The following is a 20739-nucleotide window of genomic DNA, read 5'->3' as shown; positions in this document are numbered from 1 at the left end:
CCTCACTGCAGAGGTTGGAAAACTCTGAGCTCGGGGCACCTGGGTGACTCAGTTGGTTAAGTATCTGCCTTCGCCTCAGGTCATGATCTCAGGGTCCTGGGATCGAAACCCGAGTCGGGCTCTCTGCTCAGCAGGGAGTCTGCTTCCCCCTCTCTCTCTGCCTGCCTCTCTGCCTGCTTGTGATCTCTCTCTCTCTCCGTCAAATAAATAAATAAAATCTTAAAAAAAAAAAAGACTTTAATGTAGAAGATATTAGTATAGGGAAAGCTGTGCAAAAGATATAGGAGAATCCTCTGTTCTATTTCTGCATTTTCTTGGGAGATCTAGACCATTTCCAAATAAAAAGTCATAATAGTAAGAGCAAAATTAAATTAAACCTTCCAAAAAAAAAAAAAAAAAAAGTCCCCATCAAACCCTCCTACACTGTTGGTGGGAATGCATGCTGGTGCAACCACTCTGGAAAACAGCATGGAGGTTCCTCAAAAAGTTGAAAATAGAACTACCCTATGACCCAACAATTGCACTACTGGGTATTTACTCTAAAGATACAAACGTAGTGATCCGAAGGGGCACGTGCACCCAAATGTTTATAGCAGCAATGTCTACAATAGCCAAACTATGGAAAGAACCTAGATGTCCATCAACAGATGAATGGATAAAGAAGATGTGGTACATATATACAACGGAATACTATGCAGCCATCAAAAGAAATGAAATCTTGCCATTTGCGACGACGTGGATGGAACTAGAGGGTATTATGCTTAGCGAAATAAGTCAATCCGAGAAAGACAACTATCATATGATCTCCCTGATATGAGGAAGTGGAGATGCAATGTCGGGGGTTTGGGGGTAGGAAAAGAATAAATGAAATAAGATGGGATCGGGAGGGAGACAAACCATAAGAGACTCTTAATCTCGAAGAACAAACTGAGGATTGCTGGGGGTGGGGGGTCGGGAGAGGGTGGTGGGTTTATGGACATTGGGGTGTGTGTGTGCTGTGATGAGTGCTGTGAAGTGTGTAAACCTGGCGATTCACAGACCTGTATCCCTGGGGTTAAAAATACATTATATGTTTATAAAAAATGTAAAAAATTAATTTAAAAAATCCCCAGCATTGAGAAGGGTATAAAGCATTGTCAGGTTCTATGCTAGTAAAATCCACTTAGATGTCAGGGTGGGAGGCATGATGTGGGAAACACAGGCTCCAAGGGACCCAGACCTGCATGCAGTTGATCCCAGCTCAGCTCTCTGCTTTCAAACAGGTCCCTTAACCTTTGAGTGTGAGTTTGGGGTAGTAATTCCCACCTAACTAGATTGTTGTGAGCACAAAGGGAAATTATTTATGAAGTACCAAGCAGACAGTTGGTTCCCTTTGATCTCTGGCAGGTGGTGTCTATTGATTTCATTCTGACGGTAAATGTTGTCTATCCTCGTCTGAATATAGGAAGAATAAATGAAACTTCCAACTTGGGAGACACATCACATCGGCTGCCACTGCACTAACCATTTGTTTGTGGTTTGTTTCCTATTAGTCACATGATGTCTTTATAGGTTGTTATAACATATACAATGTACCTATGTTCGTGTGAGGTAGTTCTTTGTATTTCCTTGAGGCAGCTTCTTCAAAGATTATCCACCCTATGTTAAGAAACTAGTCTTGGAGGGCTTCCTGCTTGTAGACTACTGTTTGATATTGTTGAAAATCCATTCTTCGGGTCCTATCTTGATTTTTGTGACCACCCTTTTCTGATTTGCCTCCCTTCCCTCCACACTGTTCCATGTCAGTCCCTCTGAGACTGATTCTCCTTCTGTCTGCCACACAGTCCTCCAGAAATCCACCGCTAACTCTTTTTTCTCTTATAAAGATGCTGCAAAGTCCACAAGAGGAAGACGGTGTATAATTCTTCTTCCTCCTCTTCTTCTTCTTCTTTCTTCTTCTCCTCCTCTGCCTCCTCCTCCTCCTCCCCTCCTCCTTTTCCTTCCTCTTCTTTTTTTAAGATTTTATTTATTTATCTGACAGACAGAGATCACAAGTAGGCAGAGAGGCAGGCAGAGAGAGAAGGAAGCAGGATCCCTGCTGAGCAGAGAGCCCAATGCGGGGCTCGATCCTGGGACCCTGAGATCATGACCTGAGCCGAAGGCAGAGGCTTTAACCCACTGAGCCACGCAGGCACCCTCCTCCTCCTTCTTCTTTCTTCTTTTCCTCCTTCTCCTCCTCTGCCTCCTCCTTCTTCTTTTTAAAGGAGGCTCCTTGTCCCATATGGGGATTGAACGCACAACCAAGAGTTGCATGCCCTAAGGACTAAGCTAGCCAGGTGCCTCCTCCAGTGGCCACACCCTTCCCACAGTCACCTCATTGGAATCTATCCATTCTTTCGTCAAGAGGCGATGGAGCCCTTCCCTCATGGCTGGCACAGCTGTGGCATTGGGATACATGGGGATGAAGACGTACAGGGGACGTGGCTCTCCAGGAGCTTGCATTCAGGACAGTGGGCCCCTTATGTGACAATTCCAAATCTACAGGCACATTGTCCGCACTCATGCTCCCATCTTCCTTTCTTCTACAAACCCTAGCCAGCTCCACACACACACACACGAGGAAATGTTTTCCTCAAAAAAATCTGACCCTCAGAATCCCCGGAGTTGGTACTGCAAGAGGGTCTGGTAGGGGAGGGCTGGTGGGGGGGGACTGGTAGGGGAGGGCTGGTAGGCCTTGGTGGCTCTGCCTCTGCTCCCGTCAGATGATCCTTCCTCATGGCGGAGGGTGGTCTTTGGACAAAGGCCACTGCCTCCCACAGCAGAGAGCTGCTCCTCAACCACTTGATGTCACCCCTATTCTCATATGCATGCATGTGTAGACATCCCAGGAGTGGGCCTGTCACATTGCAAACCAATTTGGCTGTATCTACTAGAGCGGAATACACACATAACCCCTCCCCCATCAGAAGTTCCACGGATGTACGGAAGTATACACACGCGGACACCAGGAGGCACGTCCAAGAAAGGCAACGGCAGCGTTGTTGGTAGTAGTGAAACCTCCCATCGATGCATATGGCAGTTGCGGCTAGCACATGGAGACCTTCACAGCCCATCTGAAGCAGGGTGGATGGAACAAGTGAGAGACTTACTGGCGCCCAAGTCCCATCCCACATGTCCCCGAGACATGCACCCCTCGAGCCCAGTTGTGGGCAGAACTTGTCAGTGGGGTCCTAACTTGTCAACCATGTCCTCTTGCTGAAGACAATGGCTGATTTCAAGTTGGTTAGATCCCCATGGGACGTGAGGCCACATGCCAGAATTAGTTCACTCAATCCTCACAACTATGGGCTGGGAGCTGCGGAAGGGAAACACTGTATCTCCACGCCTGGTCACCCGGAGGGATTTCGCCCTTACTGGTGGGCTCTCGTGCCCTCCTCACTGCCGCCCACAGTAACCTGCTGGGTGGGTCGCGACCATCGGGCCACACTTTCCGGTTGTGTGAGATCCTGTCACAGGTTCTGAGGGTGTCCCCTCTCACACCAGTGGGAGGTCACAACCTGGGCAGTGTGTACTCTGCAGACTCACACTTCCCTGGTGGGAAGTGTCTCGTTTGGAATGTGGACGTATGTACCCATTTTGACTCACACATTTGCAGTGTTGTTCACTGGAGTCAGCATCAATGACAGAAGAAATTCTATTTCTACTATTTGACCTTCATTGTTCTTATTTCTTAAGGGGTACAGAGCTTAGACCACTGGGCCCCCTTAGAGACTCCAGCACAACTCTGGGAGAGACTATTACTCCTGTTTTATAGCTAAAGAAACTGAGTCTCGGAGAGGCTGAGTGATGTGCCCTGTGAGTAAGAGACGGAGCTTGGGTCTGAATCCAGGACAGGTTGACCCAGATCCGTTGCTCTTAACTGTGTACAACCACAATAAACACAGACACAACTGTAGAAAGATAACATATCTGGAGTTCATCCGTGAGAAGGAGAGTTTGCCTTGGGTTCTTTCCCTCCTTCTAGGTCTCCCAGGAGGGTGCAGCGGTAGACATCTAGACCTTTTAATATCAGGACAAGAGGTCAGCCTCCCTCTTCTTCCGATTGCCTGTCATCAAAGTTCCAGTTACCTACTTCTTCTGGGGGACTGGCCCAGGGACTGGGTCCCCCTTTCATTAGAGAACTTACATACCCGAAAATGTGAACTTCTTGTAGTCTTCAACATGGCCCCATAGTTCAAGAAACAGCATGAGTCAATGTTCCAAACTGCAAGTTACAGGAACTATCTCAAGCCAACTTGAGCAAACAGGGGTGTTCGCTTGATGGAAATCAGGCTATGACACGAAGCTATCACACAGCGTCCGAAGGCAGTCAGGCCTGGAGCTACCAGAGTCAGGAGGGACTCTGTCTGCTTCCCCTTGCTCCGTTCTGCTGCATCCCTCTCTCCCTGCAGACTAGAGATCTCCTCCTCTCTGTCTACATGATAGATGGAAGGTGGCTTCTCCTAGGTCTGTGCCTCTTGAGTTCCAGCAAATAGGCCGGATAGAAATAGAACTCTCACTCCTAAAAAAAATTTGGCCCCCTTTGGGTCAAAGAGAGTATGCAGCCCTGTTCCATTAGCTGTGGTTGGAAGTGGGGTTGAATTATGGTGCGAGATGGTTGTCAAGAATGCCTGACTCCTGTTGGGGTCCCGGGAGATGGGCAGACACCCCAGTGTCTCTACTGCAACTCCAGGCACAGAGTGGAGCCATGCGGTATACGTGTGAGGACGTGAGCTTGCCTGAAGGGGGCTGTGTCGTTGCCCTGCACCTTGTTTCAGAGAGAGGCAACCCACCCGGCCAGTTTTTCAGGACCCAGCCTTCCAGTTATCTTCGCTTCACTCCCATTCTTTATTTTACGTATCCAATCTCTCCTCAAATGTGTCATTTGGAAATAACTTTTGGACTCATGCTTTCCTCTCTATCCAACCCACACCACTGCTAACCCCAGCCAGGACTTAGACTGTGCATCTAAGTTATTGCAACAATTTCCCGGCTGTCTCCCCTCAGGGACATTCTGTATGTCACTATGCAGTTAATCTGCTGTGTATCGCTGTTCCCTTCTTAACGGCTCCCTTTCCCACCAAATAAAACTCAGACTCCTTCGCTTAGAATTTACAGCTCAGGCAGAAGTAATTTCTCCTTTTGATCTTACCTCCCTTCCTGCATCTGGCCCTACAAGTAGGACCCTCCTAGGTAACTTACCACTTTAGGCTTTGCAAAGGTATTTACATGTCTTAAGTACGGTGTGAAATGTGCTGTCATTAAGTATATTAAGGGAAGAATCCACAACTGGTCCACGTCTGCATCCCCTGAGGCGTCTGATACAGTTTCCAGACGAATGATAAAACAGCTGAAGTTTGCTGGCTTATTCTGCAACGAATACGGCAGAAGAACTTTATGTGTAACCAACAGCAACCCTGGCAGGTAGGTAGGAAGTCAGATCCATTTCAGAGACGGGGACACAGAGGTTTCGAGAGGCTGCTTACCTGGGATCTCACTGCCAGGAAGAGACAGAGCTGGATGATGGAAAGAAAGAAGGGCTGTCTGGGATGTCTGCGGCTTGGGGCGACCTTGCAGACCTCATGCTTACTTTCTCAATCCCAAGCTCCCACAAACCAGGATTTGCTCTCTTTTCCAGCATGTGCTCAGTGTGTCTGCCTCATACCGTGCGCTCACGGCAAGGCTCCGCATCTTCCCAGTCCCGACACTGCACTCACACTCTGATCTCTGGAGTTCTCTCCAATCCGCACTGTTTTCCTCTCATCGCCAGGCTAGCCCTCGGTCATTCCCTCATTGATCTACACGTGTTCAGTTGTGCTCCCCAAATAATTCTCGGGGGCAGGAAGCCCCTCGCTCAAGCTGGCCCACAACCACAAGCCTCTACCCCAAAGTTCTCACTCTTCTTTCAGTACGTTCAGGACGTTCTTTTTTAACCACGTGCCTGGTGGGAAAACACGAGCAAAGCAGGAGTTACTGCTGGTACAGTAAGCGTAAGCAAGAGGCAGATGTCCCCTTTCTTTTTCAGCCGGCTCCAAATGTTGCTTTAGGAATCTCAGCAGCCAGCAGGAGCTCAGAGTCTTCATTTATTTATTTATATTTATTTTCATTTTTTAAAAGTAGGCTCCACATCCAGTGTGGGGCTTGAACTCACAACATGGAGATTAAGAGTCGTGTGCTCTAATGACTGAGCCAGTCAGGTGCTCCCAAGAAAATGTTACCAGTTCAGAAAAAAATGGAAACCCACTTATTTGGACAGCCACTGGACTGGAGGCTGAGGAGGATTCTGAGGGGTCAGGGTCTGCCTCTGGGACTTCCTTGTGCCTTTGCAGAGGGCCCAGCGGGCTGCATTGCCCAGTTTAACCCCAAAGCCACATTTTCATGGACCGTGGGCTGGACTGAAAACTATGCCCCCCAAATTGCACCGAACCCTGATACTAGGGGGATGGGTCCTGATTTCCTGCTAATTATTCCCAAAACAAACATTCAACGGTCTCCAGGATAGGCTCTTTCCTTTGGGTTTAACTGGAATTACAAGATTTTACAGCTAGAAAGATTAGGGGTCGTCTTGGAATCTGACCATCCCACATTGCCTGGAAGGAGCAAAGGCCCCAGTTGGGAGACTCAGGCATTATTGCAAAGTCATTTAGAGGCCCAGCTGGAGTTAGAGCCCCTCGTTCAGGTGGCATCCCCAGGACTTGGGCTGTCTGGCCCCGGTGGCCAGTTTGTTTCCACCTTCCTCATTCCTCCCATTGCTCCATATTCCTGTCTTCCAAATTTTTTTTAAGAAAAAAAAAAAGTTTCTTTTTTTGCGGTCTGAGTTACTGATATATCCTTTCCCTCCCTTGAACAAGCTTCTATTTACCAAATCCCACAAAGACTCGGGGCTTTTAAAGTGAAAATACATGCTAACATTTGGCCCCTTAGTCATCTTCAGTATGTTACATGTTTGAAGCATGAGTGGAGGAGTAGCTACGGCAGATCTTGATGAGACAGATACTTGGCTTTCATATTGCGGTCTGTGATCCTACATCCTGTGTGTGCCTATATGCGTCTAAGGGAAATATTCCTTTAAAAACCCAGAACCAATTATATTGTTATTAAACTGTCTCTGTATTCAAGACAGATGAAGTCACATGAATTCACTGACTGATGGGAAGTTTTTCTTTTTTTTTCCTTAAAGATTTTATTTATTTATTTATGTATTTGAGAGAGAGAACACAGGGAAGGGGAGCAGCAGAGGGAGAGGGAGAAGCAGACTCCCTGCTGAGCAGGGAGCCAGACACGGGGCCCTGAGATCATGACCTGAGCAGAAATAAGGAGTCAGACACTCAACCAACGGAGCCATTCAACTGCCCCCAATCAGAAGTTTCACTGAAATGTTTTAGAGATTAAGTGACAGCCATTTAAGTGATATTCTCAACAGAGTAAATAAAGTTACTCTGGGACTAATGAAAAAAAAAAAATGGGTCTGGTACCATCGAACATTCTAAGAACACGTAACAGGGCAGTAGGAACAGACCAGCTTTAGGAAGCTGTTTTCCTCCCGAGCCTGCGGATCCCCAGAAGTCCAGCTTCTCTGGGAGGGGCGACCTGAGTGTTTTAGTGACAGACACAGCCACACTGGTCAGCACAGAAATGCTAGTCTGCGACCAGCTGGTTCAGAAAGACCCCATCACGTGCAACTCCAGCTTTATTGGTATCTACATTTGTGTGTGGTCCCAGTTCAAGATGGCAAGACACTGACTGCGTTTGCTGCTGCCGTTGTGGTGTCAGTGGTCCCCTTAGGCAAAGAACACAGTCAGATTCATTTCTGCCAGTCCTCCTTCTTTGCACTTAAAACTTGGCCCTGGGGCAAAAGCAAGGTTATCCATCTTATTTCTCACATGGATCTCAACACGAGAAGCAATTTTCACGAGTGGTTCCCTGAGGTACTGATAAGGGCTGCAGAAAGATTGAAAAGCAAAGATCTTGTTTGTTCTCAGTGGCGAGGGGAGCCGCTCTCTGGAGAAGGGATGGGCAAATGGTCACAGGAAAAGCCTGGTGGGTCCTACACAAATCATTGCTTTCCCTACCAAGGTCCAGCTATCGTCTAGATCGTTCTGTAACAATAGGCCAATACTAGATTAGCGATGAGGCGTCTGCCAACTTGGGATGTGAGAAGCACAACTTCCCGTGGACAGTTTTTTTGTTCGTAACAGTGAACATCTGCATGGGCTTCCCCACCCTCACTGGTGTGACCTTACCAGATGAGTCTATTCCAACGATCTAGAAAATGTGGCCACTTCTTGTGGCTTCTGAATCACACACTGGGCTGCTGTCCTAAAGCGACCAGCAGAGTTTAATGAGTTGAACTCTTAAAATGTTCTTTGGTTCATACGATTGTGTTTAGTCAAGAATTGGTCATCTAGGGGCTCTGGGTGGCACAGTCAGTTGAATGACGGACTCTTGATTTTGGCTCAGGTCACTATCTCAGGGTCCTGAGATTGAGGTCAGAGTCCAGCTCTGTGCTCAGCATGGGGTCTGCTTGGGATTCTCTCTTTCCTTCTCCCTCTGCCCCTCCTCCCACTGTCTCTCTCTCTTAAAAAAAAAAAGAAAAAAAGATAAAGAATTGGTCATCTGGGTTCTGGCCGTATTTACCAAGGAGAACTTCTTGTTCGTGACTGTGGGTAGGTCCAGAAGAAGAGTTCCCAACTCAGAGAACATCATTCTTGGCATAGGAAATGCTTTCTCCTTCTGTGTTTTGAGTGCTTATCATTTCTTCTGCTATTGCTATATTTGTAGCCTGGCCTCGGTACCTGTGATATCCTTCAGTCTAAAAAGCTAGTGGGCAGTCCTAAGCAGCTCATTCTGTAATAAAACATATTGGTGCATTTTCCATGCACCAATTTGATATTTTACTGTGGATTTTAGTTGCGTTCTTAGAACCATAGTCTTAGAATATGTAGACCAACCTTCCTCCGCCTTTCTAAAAATCTTGTATCACCTTTTGCAAAATATGGAAAAATTTCCCCCTACTTCTCCTGTACCCAGAGAGAATATGTATCTATAGGCTTTACCTGTAGAAGGAATATATTTATTTTACAGAGAGTTATGGGTAAAATCTCTTTTTAGCAGTCTTTTAAATTGTTTTCTTCCAGTAGATTTTTTTTCTTTGTTTGAAAAAACCAGAAATATTATTTTCAACCTTTGGAAGTAAAAGATACATTGGTAGACACTAGTCTTTCTGTTTGAACTTGAGGTTATTTGAACCTGGCAGGAGGACAAAGATTCAGACCGTGCCCACTGCTGTCTTGTCTTAGCAGGTAGCCCAACTTCTCTACTCAGTCACCCAGGCCCCAAACCTGGGACCCCTCCTGGACTCCCCTGACACCCTCTCTACACTTTACATTTAATCAATTACCAAGTCTGTTGACTCTATTTTCTTTCTCTTTTTGGTCCTGTTTTGTGCTCAATGCACACATTAATGGGGGCCAGTAGCTGGCAAGCCCTTTTGTCTGTAAGACACGTGACACCTGTACTCTGCAGGTGCTTGTGGAAAGAGCTGTACAAAGGAACCCCACAGTTTCATCAAGTTTGCCTACCTACTCTTTGGTTTGCTAAGTGGCCCTGAAAAAGAGACCCATTATCACTTTAGCTCTCTGTATTAGCTTGTCATTGCTCTGTAACTACCCATAAACTCGGTGCCTTAGACAATCATTTGTTCTGCATCCTTGGCCTGAGGGTTGGCCGCAGTAGAGTGACCTTAGTGAGACTCAGATGGGAGTTCTCCTCCTCCAAACCAAAGCGAGTTCTTCTCAGGGTGATGTTGACGCTACTTTGCAACCGTCACCATCCTAGGTGAAGTCACTACCATCTCTTACCCGGATTAGTGTCCAATCTACCCCTATAAAAGTTGGTCTCCATGCTCCTCTCCCAATCTATTCCCCCATAAACTTCATCCCGCTGGAAAACTTCAACAGCTTCTTACAGCCTGAGGCCAAGGCTCCCTGGGTCTCCCACACTGTGCTCCCTGCTTTCTGACTCATCCTTGCTTGCCAGCCACCCTGGGCTGCCTTAGTTCCTTGCACAGTGCTCTCCTCCTCCTCCCTTCCCCTTACCCCCCATTCAGGCCTTTGCATATACTGTTCCTCCTGCCTGGAGAGCTCCTCTCCCTACCCTTTGTGCAGCCAACTCCTCATTTCATCTTCAATTTAAATCCCCTTGCCTCGGGCGCCTGGGTGGCTCAGTGGGTTGAGCCGCTGCCTTTGGCTCAGGTCATGATCTCAGGGTCCTGGGATCGAGCCCCGCATCGGGCTCTCTGCTCAGCAGGGAGCCTGCTTCCTCTCTCTCTGCCTGTGATCTCTGTCAAATAAATAAAAAAAATTAAAAAATCTTAAAAAAAAAAAATCCCCTTGCCTCAGGGAGGGCCTTCCAGACACTCCCATCAGCTTCTAGAGGACCTTTTTATTTCACCCTTTGTAACTGTCCTCAGATGTGTCCTTTCTCATCCACGTCCCCTGGACTGCAAGCTCTGTGAAGGCAGGGGCTGCCTTGTTCACTGGTGCCGCCCCCCCCCCCCCCCCCCAAGGAACCAGGCACCCACTGGCTCACAGTCAGTGCTGAATGAACGGAAAGATCAGCGGAAGGGGCGGCAGGGAAGGGTCCCCAGATGACCTGGGGATGCTCAGGGTCTTGGTTTTCACACCTGCAGTTGTGGGGGTTGGATGAGGTGGACTCCAATGCCAGGCAGCTCTGTCATTTTGTCATCTCTGCAGATGTCCCCCTAGCCTGTCCCCTTGGGGGGGCAGTGTTGGTTGTATTCAGGCGCTGGAGATGTTGGATGAAGCTCTGGACGAAGGGGGTTGAGAGGGGCTGCTGTTGGTGGCAGGGCGGAGGAGACGGGAAGCCAGCTATGACCGACCCACGATCTTCTTTCAGTTCCAGAGTCCAGAGAACTACAGCCGTCAGAACAACATAGCCGTGCCGGTGCTCAAGGAAGCTTTCCCAGCTATGAAAGCACGGGAGCCAGACCAACCGAGTGTCATCTCTGAAGGTCTGGAGAATAGCTGTGCTGGGCCAGTGGCTGCATCTCAGAGGTTAACTCGTCCTGGCATTTCTCACTTGCTAAATGCTGACACCGGAAAGTCATCTCCAGACCCCAGCCTGAGTCCCTCCTTCAGAACAGCCAAGCACACTAGAGGTCTGTGAGGGGGAGTGTGATGTGGGGCTCCAGTCAAGCATGGGGAGCGCTTAACAGTAGAAGCAGAGACCACTCCCACGGGCACGTCACTTCGTTCAAAGTGCCAGAGTCCACCTGGGTCCTCCAAGTTGAGGAGTGTCCAGTGCAAGGCTCTGTCTGTCTCACCTGTGCCTGCAGGACAGGCTCAAGACCATGGATTTTATGGGACAGGATTCTTTCATGTCTTTCTATATATTCCTAATGCATAGTTATTCTTATCCGAGTGACAAAAATTAGCTGTTTAAGGCTTTGGGCCTGCTTAAACCCATTCGTGGGCTTTAATTAACATAAAAGCAACCCGCTGTTCTGTCCCACAGAACGAGCTAAGTTAGCTTGGGCCACTCCCTCTGAGACTCAAATCTGGGTCTCCTCTGGAGCAGATACCCTCTGGTAACCTGACTCTTCTAGGGGAGAGGTTCAACCCTGGACTTGGGTTTCCAAGTAGCAGCAGCAGCTGCTTTAATTCATTAGGTGTAAATCAGAGGTGACATCCAGGAGCTAGTCCTTGGACCATATCCTACTGACGCAGAGTGGAAAAAGTGACCCAGAGCTGCACATCCCAGGGTGGGTGACTGTCCTATGACAGTCAGCCGAAGGGAGACAGCACATTTCTCACGTCACCTACATTCACTGCCAGCTCCACGCTGTGGCGCTAACATTGTTTACCGGGGTGTGGGGTGGGGCGGCGGGGGGGGGGGGGGGGGGCCAGGTCCAAGACCTACCAAAGTGCGGGTGTACAAGACTATCCCTGGGCAAAACCTTTCTGAAGTCCCAAGTTGAGCTGCCAACCAGGAGTACACTTGTAATCTCTTCTGAACGTACAGTCACAACAAAATCCACGCTCTATGGGTGAGGAGGGCAGATGCGATCTCTTCGCACGGGAGTGGATGAGGACCCAGTCTGTTCTCACTTGACTCACAGGACTGTAAGAATTAGAATGCCAGGGGCCCTGGCTCAGGGGCAGGCTCGGTGACACTGTCACAGTGATTTTAGGATCTGGAAATGTTCACAGGAGCCTGTTCCAAACCTTAACACCTAAGTAATGAATTCACATAGTGCCGTTTACAAAGGGAAACAAGGCACTCTGGTAGTATCTGGGTCCCCCGCTAAAATCCCCAGAAATCAAGTAAGTTATTTAATACCCTCTTTTTAGGCTTTTAGCTGATGTGTTTACAAGGCTAAACGCACAAAAATGTCTCTATTACCTGCAACATCTTCAAGGAGCAGAGATTCCTGAATTGACTAGACAGTAAAAACGCTAGGGGGCCTAGTGATCATGCCTCCCCTCTCACTTACTGAGTCAGAATCTGAGGGCAGGGAAGTGCCGAGAAATTCCTCTTATAAAACTCTCCAATTCTGCAGGTGCTTATGGCTCTGTGAAGGGAGCTCGGGGAAGCCAGCTTTGGGAAGCAGAGCCGAGTGGCCCTTCCCCAACCTCAGCATGGGCTGGGGGCACCTGGATGTGTTAGACTCAAATTCAAAGCATTTGGGGTGAAGCCCAAGATTCTGCATTTCCAACCAGCTCCCAGGCAGGGCTGCTGGTGCCCATCCTCAGACCAGACTCAGCAGGGCCGCTAGCATCCTGTCTCCAGGTGGGGAGCTCCGGCCGGGCCCCTCTGTGGCTGCACCGGGCCCAGGCATAAATTGCGGGATGCACCCTCTACCTCTTTGGTGTTGCCCTACTCCCTGCTGCCCTCCAAATCTTGGGTGCCTAGACTTGCCCCCACAAAGGGAGCCTCCCTCTGGGTCCCCACGGCCCTCTGCAGGCCCCGCCGTCAGCAGGAAACGAAGGCGCATTCATCCTCGGGAGCGCATCTGGCGTAAGAAGGCTTCAGGAGACAATTCTGTTTATTGTCAACGAAGATGCAGAGGGTGGAGGGGCTCTATATGGGCGGTGATGATACAGAAGAGGAGTGGGGCGGAGAGCAGACACAAGAATACACAGCACTATTCGGAGTGAGCTCCAGCTCCTCGCTTGAATCAAGGAGACCCTGCCACCCTTTCTCACTAGGGCTGCAGAAGAATGGAAACCGGCCTCAGTTTATCAGCTCCTACTGGGCAGGCCGAGCAAGAGGCTATTCTAAGCTGATGGAAGAGGCCCCTGTGGTCTGGGGGAGCCCCCGCCCCAAGTGCAGCATGGATGCTGAAGCTGGTCCACGGCTGCCGGTGGTGGCTGGTCCCGGCCCCCTAGGTCCGAGGCTTCTCTTGATTCTCAATGATAAGCTTGTCAGTCGAATACATTTGGCCAATGAGGACCTGAAGGCAAAGAAAGACAAAGACTCCATTAGCTGCAAAAGATCAGAAAGAGCATTGCTAACATTTCAATGCCAACGTCTGCCATCATAGGGCTGTTCCTTGTGGGGAACTGCATCGTGGGGCCAAGTGCAGTCACGGGGTTGGCCTTTGCTAATTCCCCACACCCTCCAAATGTAACTTCCTTCACTGTGAGAACAAGTTCACGATCCACACTCATTCTTTTTTGGCCTTTGAAATGGCTAGCAGGCACAGCCTTGGTTCCTTGGGCTGTCCTGAGCCAGCTGAGACCATCCACCAGGCTCCTTGGCTGCTGGCTGGAGGGAGAGCCACCTGGATGTGTGCACAGCAGCTCCTCCCCAAACACAATCCCATCCTTTAGAACCGGTTCTCCCGTTTGGAGAGCCTTCAGCATAAAGCAGAAACGTGTCTTGCCTATGTTGGGCTAGAACATGGGTTCCATTAAGGGCACTGGAAGCAATATGGCTGCCTGTCTGGTCCAGGCGGGGCTGAGGACCGTGGTCTGGCTTCCTTCGCCTCTTGCCTCTCGACTTTCCCACCCTTTCCTAAGTGTCCTCTTACACGGAGTGTTTCTGCTAGTGCCCAGATGTTCCCGCTGTCCCAGGTGGATGCTGTAGCCATGACCTGGGGCTGCCGCAGATGACTGGTCCTTCCTTGGGAACAAAGGGTCTTCACGAGTTTTCTCCAAAAGCATTTCCTAAGTGATACTTTCTTAGAACCTGGTACAACTGGTGCGGGAAGGATTTCAGAGCAGATGGTCGCTATCTATGGGTAATTCGGGGTCTTTGCTCTTTGAGTACATGAGGATGATTGAAGAGATTATTAATGGCCACAGCAGCCACCAGAGTGGCCAGGGGTGAGAATCAGGACCCTCATGTGGTCTTCCCATCTTGTTTTAATATTCTATTCTATTTTAAAAAGAGGTTTACTTGAAAGAGAATGCATCCAAGTGGGAGAGAGGGAGGGGCAGAGGGGGAGAGAGGATCCTCAGACTCCCCAGTGAGCTCGAATTCTGATGTGGGGCTTGATCCCAGGACTTGAGATCCTGACCTAAGACCAAGAGTCAGACACTTAACCCACTGAGCTACCCGGGCGCCCCATCTATTATTTCTTTATTTGCATATAGTTGACACATCCTGGTACACTGTTGCAGGTGTACAACATAATGATTCAACTTCTCTAGATCTTATGCTAGATCTAGCTCTAGATCACAAGCGTAGCTGTCATCTGTCACCACACAACTCTATATTCCCCATGCTGTACCTTTTATCCCCATAACTTATTCACTCCATCAACTGGAAGCCTGTATCTCCTGCTCTCCTTCCCCCATCCTGCCTATCCCCTCTCCTGACCTGCAACCATCTGTTTGTTCTCTGTATTTATAGGTCTGATTATGCTTTTTGTTTATTCATTTGTTTTGGTCTTGAGGTTTCCCATACAAGTGAAGTCATTTGGTATCTGTCCTTCTCATCTAACCCTCTACGTCCATCACCGTTGTTGTGAATGGTGAGATCTCATCCTTTTTTACGGTTAATACTCTATTTGAAAATGATGGCCCATGAAAGGGGAAGATTTTGAAACTAGTAAGGAACAGTGGTGCTCTCTCACCAGTGACACCCCGAGAGACCACCTCAACGTTCCCATCCTCCCATGCTGCTAGTGACATCTTCTGGCGCACACCTGTACAGAGGTGTCCCAATGGCCTGGGGGCTCTAGTAACTCAGGGCATCACGGGGATGCCAAGGGAAAGTGAAGGAAGAGGTCAGAGCCGCCAAATGATGGACAAAGAAAGCTGAAGAACAGAGTGGAGATTTAAGGGCATGAGGATGATTGAAGAGATTATTTTCACTGCAAGTGAATTCCTTAATTTGATAAAAGAGAAAAGGGGGTGGTGATGGTGGGGAATGAGTGTTCTGCACCAGTACCAACAGAAGTCAGTGATGAGCTCTGCTCCCATGTCTTCAGCCTCCCCTCCTCCTGTCCATATAAAGAACACACATGGCTTCAGATGCAAGCGGGAAGGGCGGGTCTGGGATTCCACGGAGCACGATCTGCATAACATAGTCATAAACCATCTTGAGGGGTGAGACTAGCTGGACGCGGTTTCATGAGGAGTGGAGCACAGAGGCTCTTCCTGGCCTCCCTTCTTGATGACCTGGAGTAGCTGTGGGGTGAGCGGGAGCCAGATGCACCCTACTCCAGAGAGGGGGCCGAGAAGCAGTTTCCGATACTCTCGGTATTATACGGTTTTACTTTCAGATGCTAACCTCAACAGACAAGTGGGCCCACTATCATTGCTTTTTAGAAGAAAGGCTAAAATACCAATTATTGTAAAAGCAAAAACAGAATTGATATGTTTGGAGAGGATGTCTAGGTTAATAAAAATAATTTTATGTAACAGCTTGGGTGCCTGGGTGGCTCAGTGGGATAAACCTCTGCCTTCGTCTGAGGTCATGATCCCAGGGTCCTGGGATTGAGTCCGGCCTTGGGCTCTCTGCTCAGCAGGGGGCCTGCTTCCTCCTCTCTCTCTGTCTGCTTCTCTGCCTACTTGTGATCTCTCTCTGTCAAATAAATAAATAAATAAATAAAATCTTAAAAAAAATAATTTTATGTAACAGCTCAAATGATTCATTTACCTGGGAACTTGGTTTATATTTCATGGATGTAGGGGGAGTTTATCAGGAGCCCCTCTTAGAAGTGTTGACAATACCATGTTCCACAAGTGCTTGACTGAGTTTATCAGGGTTTTCTCAGGGCTCTAGTGGCAGGCAGAAGTTATGATATGGCCTAAGGAAGAACTCTTTCACACAGTTGGCAAAAAATGGAATCAGCTGCCTTGGGAAGCTGTCATGCTCTGGAAGGGGGAGAAGGTGGGGATGGAGAAGGAGTTTATGCAGACAGAGGTGGAACAAGATGGGCTCCTTCCACATCTCAGCCTCTGTGATGACTTATTGGGCCAGGACCCATCTCTGACACCTCTCAGAGCAGCTGGGTGGCCCCCGAGTGGTCCAGAGTCGAGCCATGTGTTCTGAGGCCCTGGAAGAAAAGGTGGTCTCCTTGGTGGGCTGTTTGAAGATCCAGCAGCATATTTATTACACCGCAGAATAAATACGTCTCCTCCCACACAATTCACTTTGTGAACACTGTGTTAACAGCCACCTTCTTGACAGATGGGCTACAACAAGGACACAGGGTTCTCTTGTCGTGTGGCCTTTTTCTCCTGTGCTCCTAGGCTTCCAGGGACAGGGTGAACATAGTAGTGGTCCTCCTCGTCCACTGACCTAAAGGATGGAAGTTTGAGGGGATGGGTGCTCTCTTGAAAGAAATGCAGATATGATATGGGGTGACTAGTTTGCAAGCAGCTCCATGTAAAAGGCTCCAAAGAAAACTGAAAAGTGAAGAGTGAGGGGCGATCCAAAGAACTCAGGTTGTAGGAGCGTCATTCAAAACAAACCTTCAGAAAAATAAACCAAGAAGGAAACAGAGAGGGAGGCAAACCACAAGAGACTTTTAACTCTAGGAAACAAACTGAGGGTTGCTGGAGGGGAGGTGGGTGGGGTGGGGTAACTGGGTGATAAGCACAAAGGAGGGCACGTGATGTGATGAGCACTGGGGGTTATATGCAACTGATGAGTCTCTAAACTCTGCCTCTGAAACTAATACTACACTATGTTTTAACGAACCGAATTTAAGTAAAAAAAAAAAAAAAAAAAAAAAAAAAAACCGAAAAAACCACCAAAAAACAAAAAACCCTTCGAAAAGCCTATCCACCCTTTGAGCTAATGGCTGAAGCTTCCCTGGGTCCCCTCTGCAGAAGGGGCTCTCTGGCTCTCTCCTGGGAGCCTCTGTGCCTGGATGGGTTCCTCTGCATGAGGCCCAGTGGCCGCTGGGGAGAAAGGCGGACTCATGTCCTACTTGTTCTGACGTAGCTGCTTTCACAGCATAGTCTGGGACAGTGCTAGGCACACAGAAAGTGCTCAGTAAGAACCTGGTAACTAAAAATGCCAGTATTGAGCATTCCCAGTTATAACCAAGGCTCTATTGTCCACTAGTTCTAAAACCTAGATCTGTACGTAATTAACACAGTGCTTTGGTGGGGAGCTGCTAGTGGAATTACGGAACTGATCAAGGCAATTCGACAGAAGTAGCCACAGGACCATTTTATTGTAACAAGAATGCTCACTCGCTGTTAAGGAAAATCAAATGATTTAAATTTGGCCCAGCAGAAAGTTTAAAGCTGTAATTCAGGCCTATAAGGGATTAACCCAGAGCAATTACAGAAGATGGAAGAGAAATATTCAGTTCACCCAGGGAGGAAATATTAAAAAAGTTATCTCAACGAGAGCTACAGAGGCGAGGCAATAAATGTTTGTGCAACAGTGCTGTTGCATTTATTTTGGCTATAAAATGTGTCAGCACACACAGGGAGGGGACAGCCAGGGACGGATGCCGCGGTGCTAATGACAGAGCATGTTGCTTCTAAGCTGGAGGTGAGAGGAGCCGGTCAATGAAGCGAGGAAGTACAGTTACTGCCTTCAATTTACAGCCCTTCCAGAAGCCCCAAGGGGCTTAGCTAGCCACATCTGACTATTACCATGCATAAATTGGTCATTAAAGCTGATCACACTTTTATTCTATAAACTTCAGGAACTGGCATTAGAGTCCATTAGAAAAATACACAGCTTCCTCAACTGCAAGTAGATGGGCTGGCTGGCTGGCCTAGAAACACTTATGAGCTTGGAGACTCATTAGACAAATAACCTGCTGAGGAGGAAGGAAGATCCAAGAAAAGAAAATTTAGTCCAACGTTTGAGGTCTCCATTGGTCACTCAGCTGCCGCAGTGTGCTGTCTCCCGTGCAACGTGTCTCAATCTGACTTGGACCCAGAGGAACTGGGCTCCATCACGAGGAGTGGGAGAGCCTTGGCTACTTCCTGCCTGTTTCACGCCATTGTTATGAGCATCCAATGCAATAGGAGACTGGAAGAAAATGTACCAATTGCCCCAGATACTTCCTGGAGTTCAATTACATTTGCTGTCTTCATGTTGCTGAGAGGATTAACTAAGAACAGTAGTGGGCATGTGGTCAGGTCTCGTTCACTGTTACTGATATGCATGGCCTTGTGCTTCGCCAGTCTGTTGCTGGGAGCAGCACTACAGGGTGTCAGATCCTGACCTCAAAGATCTTGAAGCCTCCTCACTCTCTGGCTGTAAAAGTCTATGAGTCTGCAATGGTGAAACACACCTACACTGTGGAAAGGATGTCAGGGATGTCTGACACCACTTCCTGGTTTTGAACTTGAGCTTCCTGGGCTAGACTTGAGGACTGAAGGACCCTCTTCATCTCTGCTCTGGGCCTAGCCTCCTGTCCAGTAGGCCCATGATGCTTACCAGTGGTCTAGTATCAGGAGGTTGCCCTGGGCACTGAAAAGTTACGGGAGAGATGCTGACACCTGGCTCTGCTGGAGAAGCCTAGGGAGGGACTGTCTCTGCTCTCTGCCCTCTCTAAGGATGGTAAAACCATCCAGGCAGTGATGGTTCCCTGTCCACTGGGGACAGTGACAAATCCTGCCTCTGGCATTGTAGTGACCACACCACTACTACCAATAATGATAATGCTATTACTACTAAAAAATTACAATGGTAATGATGATGAAAGGTAGCAGTCACATTTAATGAGCATTTACTGTGTACCAGGCTCTGTTCTAAGCATTTAATTAATTAAATCAATTAATTAGAAGTATTTAATTCTTTCTATCACACAACAACTTTATGAGGAAGATACCATTATCATCACCAATTTATAGGCTTTCTACAGGCAAACCCCATCTTTGGATTTCCACATTTGGAAGGAGTGTAAATGCTCAAATGGGAATGCTCTTCATTTCACATATAAGAAGCCAGCATATCAGTGGATGACACTGAAAATATGATGAGAAAAGAAAGTAACAAGAGTCACATCAACAACAAAAACAACACACCTAGACATAACCTTAAAAAGAATGTGTAAGGCTTTAAGAGAGAAAACGACAAAACTTAAAAATATAAAAGAGTTTGGATGAAATAAGATATACCATGTTCATGGAAAGACTGAATCATATAAAAAATGTCAATCTTTTGCTAAATTAATCTGTTTAACATGATAATGAAAATCCCAATGGGTTTTTTTTGAGATATTTGAGGAAACAACTATCAAGATTATTTGAATGAATACAAAGTCAAAGATAAGAAAACGTATTTTGATGAGGAAGATATTAAAGCATTTTTGAGATAAAGCTGAAACACTTGGCACTGGCCCAAGGAGAGAGAAATGAGCAGAGTAAGAGTTAGAAACCAGATCTGGCCGAACAGAGGTAGTTAATACACAAAATCATACTCATGGGGGTTTGGGACTTAGCTTGAAGAGGATGTGGTAACTAGAACATTTCTTTGAAGTCTCCTATTGATCTTCACATAAATAGTATATTCCGTTCCATAATATATTTATACTAATTTTATAAAAATGATTTCCCAAGCTGTCAAGTAACTCTGGCCCTTTGGGAAGATGCACTTTATATACCCCATGCCTTTGAGTGCCTCCTGACACCCAGTTGAGAGGCATCTTTTTAATTTCCTAAGGTAGTTTACACTTGATAGGGACTTTGGAAAGTCCCCCCAATAACTATGCACCACCAATCTAAGTGAATCTTTGATAGCAGAATTTCAGCTTTTGGTCTACTGTCCGCTTATCCCATGGAAGGTGGGCAGGACATCTGTGCCCCTCCTCTGGCCTATGATGATGTCAGGCAGTTTCCCATGTTGCCTGTAGCTCGCTCTGTGATTCTCCCAGTGATATCCCAGTGTGGAGGGTCACTGTCACAGCCTAGCCTGAATAGAACAGCTGCTGTAACAACCATTTTTATCATACTTGGTTTCCTAATAAGTTTTTAAAGAGGCAAACTGAAATATGGATATATGAAATTATATATAATTCTTCTATTTAGCAGTAAGAGGTAAAATCTAAACTTACGAATTTGGTTTTCTTCTAAAATATCACTCTTGATGCATATGCTCTTTTTCTTTCTAGAATTTCGTAGCCTAAGTTGTTTTTCAAAATGTTTTACATATAGTAACATAATATTATTACTTTTGAATTTGCCATCATTTTATGAAATAGAAGAATGCCTGAAATGGCCAATGTAGATCTTTGAGAAGTCAGTCCACAATTAGGTGTATAGCAGAGGAAGAAGT

At 47.4% G+C, this 20739-nt stretch overlaps 1 protein-coding gene across 1 annotated transcript in view; it reads right to left on the bottom strand.

The window, feature by feature from the left end:
* Positions 1–13066: 13066 nt before the first annotated feature.
* LYRM4 (LYR motif containing 4) overlaps positions 13067–20739 on the bottom strand; it is a 160391-nt gene continuing 152718 nt past the window's right edge. Inside the window, exon 3 of the mRNA XM_047732056.1 lies at positions 13067–13492. Coding sequence (XP_047588012.1) covers positions 13424–13492 — 69 coding nt within the window. The 3' untranslated portion in view covers positions 13067–13423. The remainder of the gene's footprint in view (positions 13493–20739) is intronic.

Source organism: Lutra lutra, chromosome 6, assembly GCF_902655055.1.
Source record: "Lutra lutra chromosome 6, mLutLut1.2, whole genome shotgun sequence".
In the NCBI taxonomy this organism is placed as follows: Eukaryota; Metazoa; Chordata; class Mammalia; order Carnivora; family Mustelidae; genus Lutra; species Lutra lutra.
The sequence above is the reverse complement of the archived record's forward strand: the minus strand, read 5'-3'. Positions and strand labels throughout refer to the sequence as shown.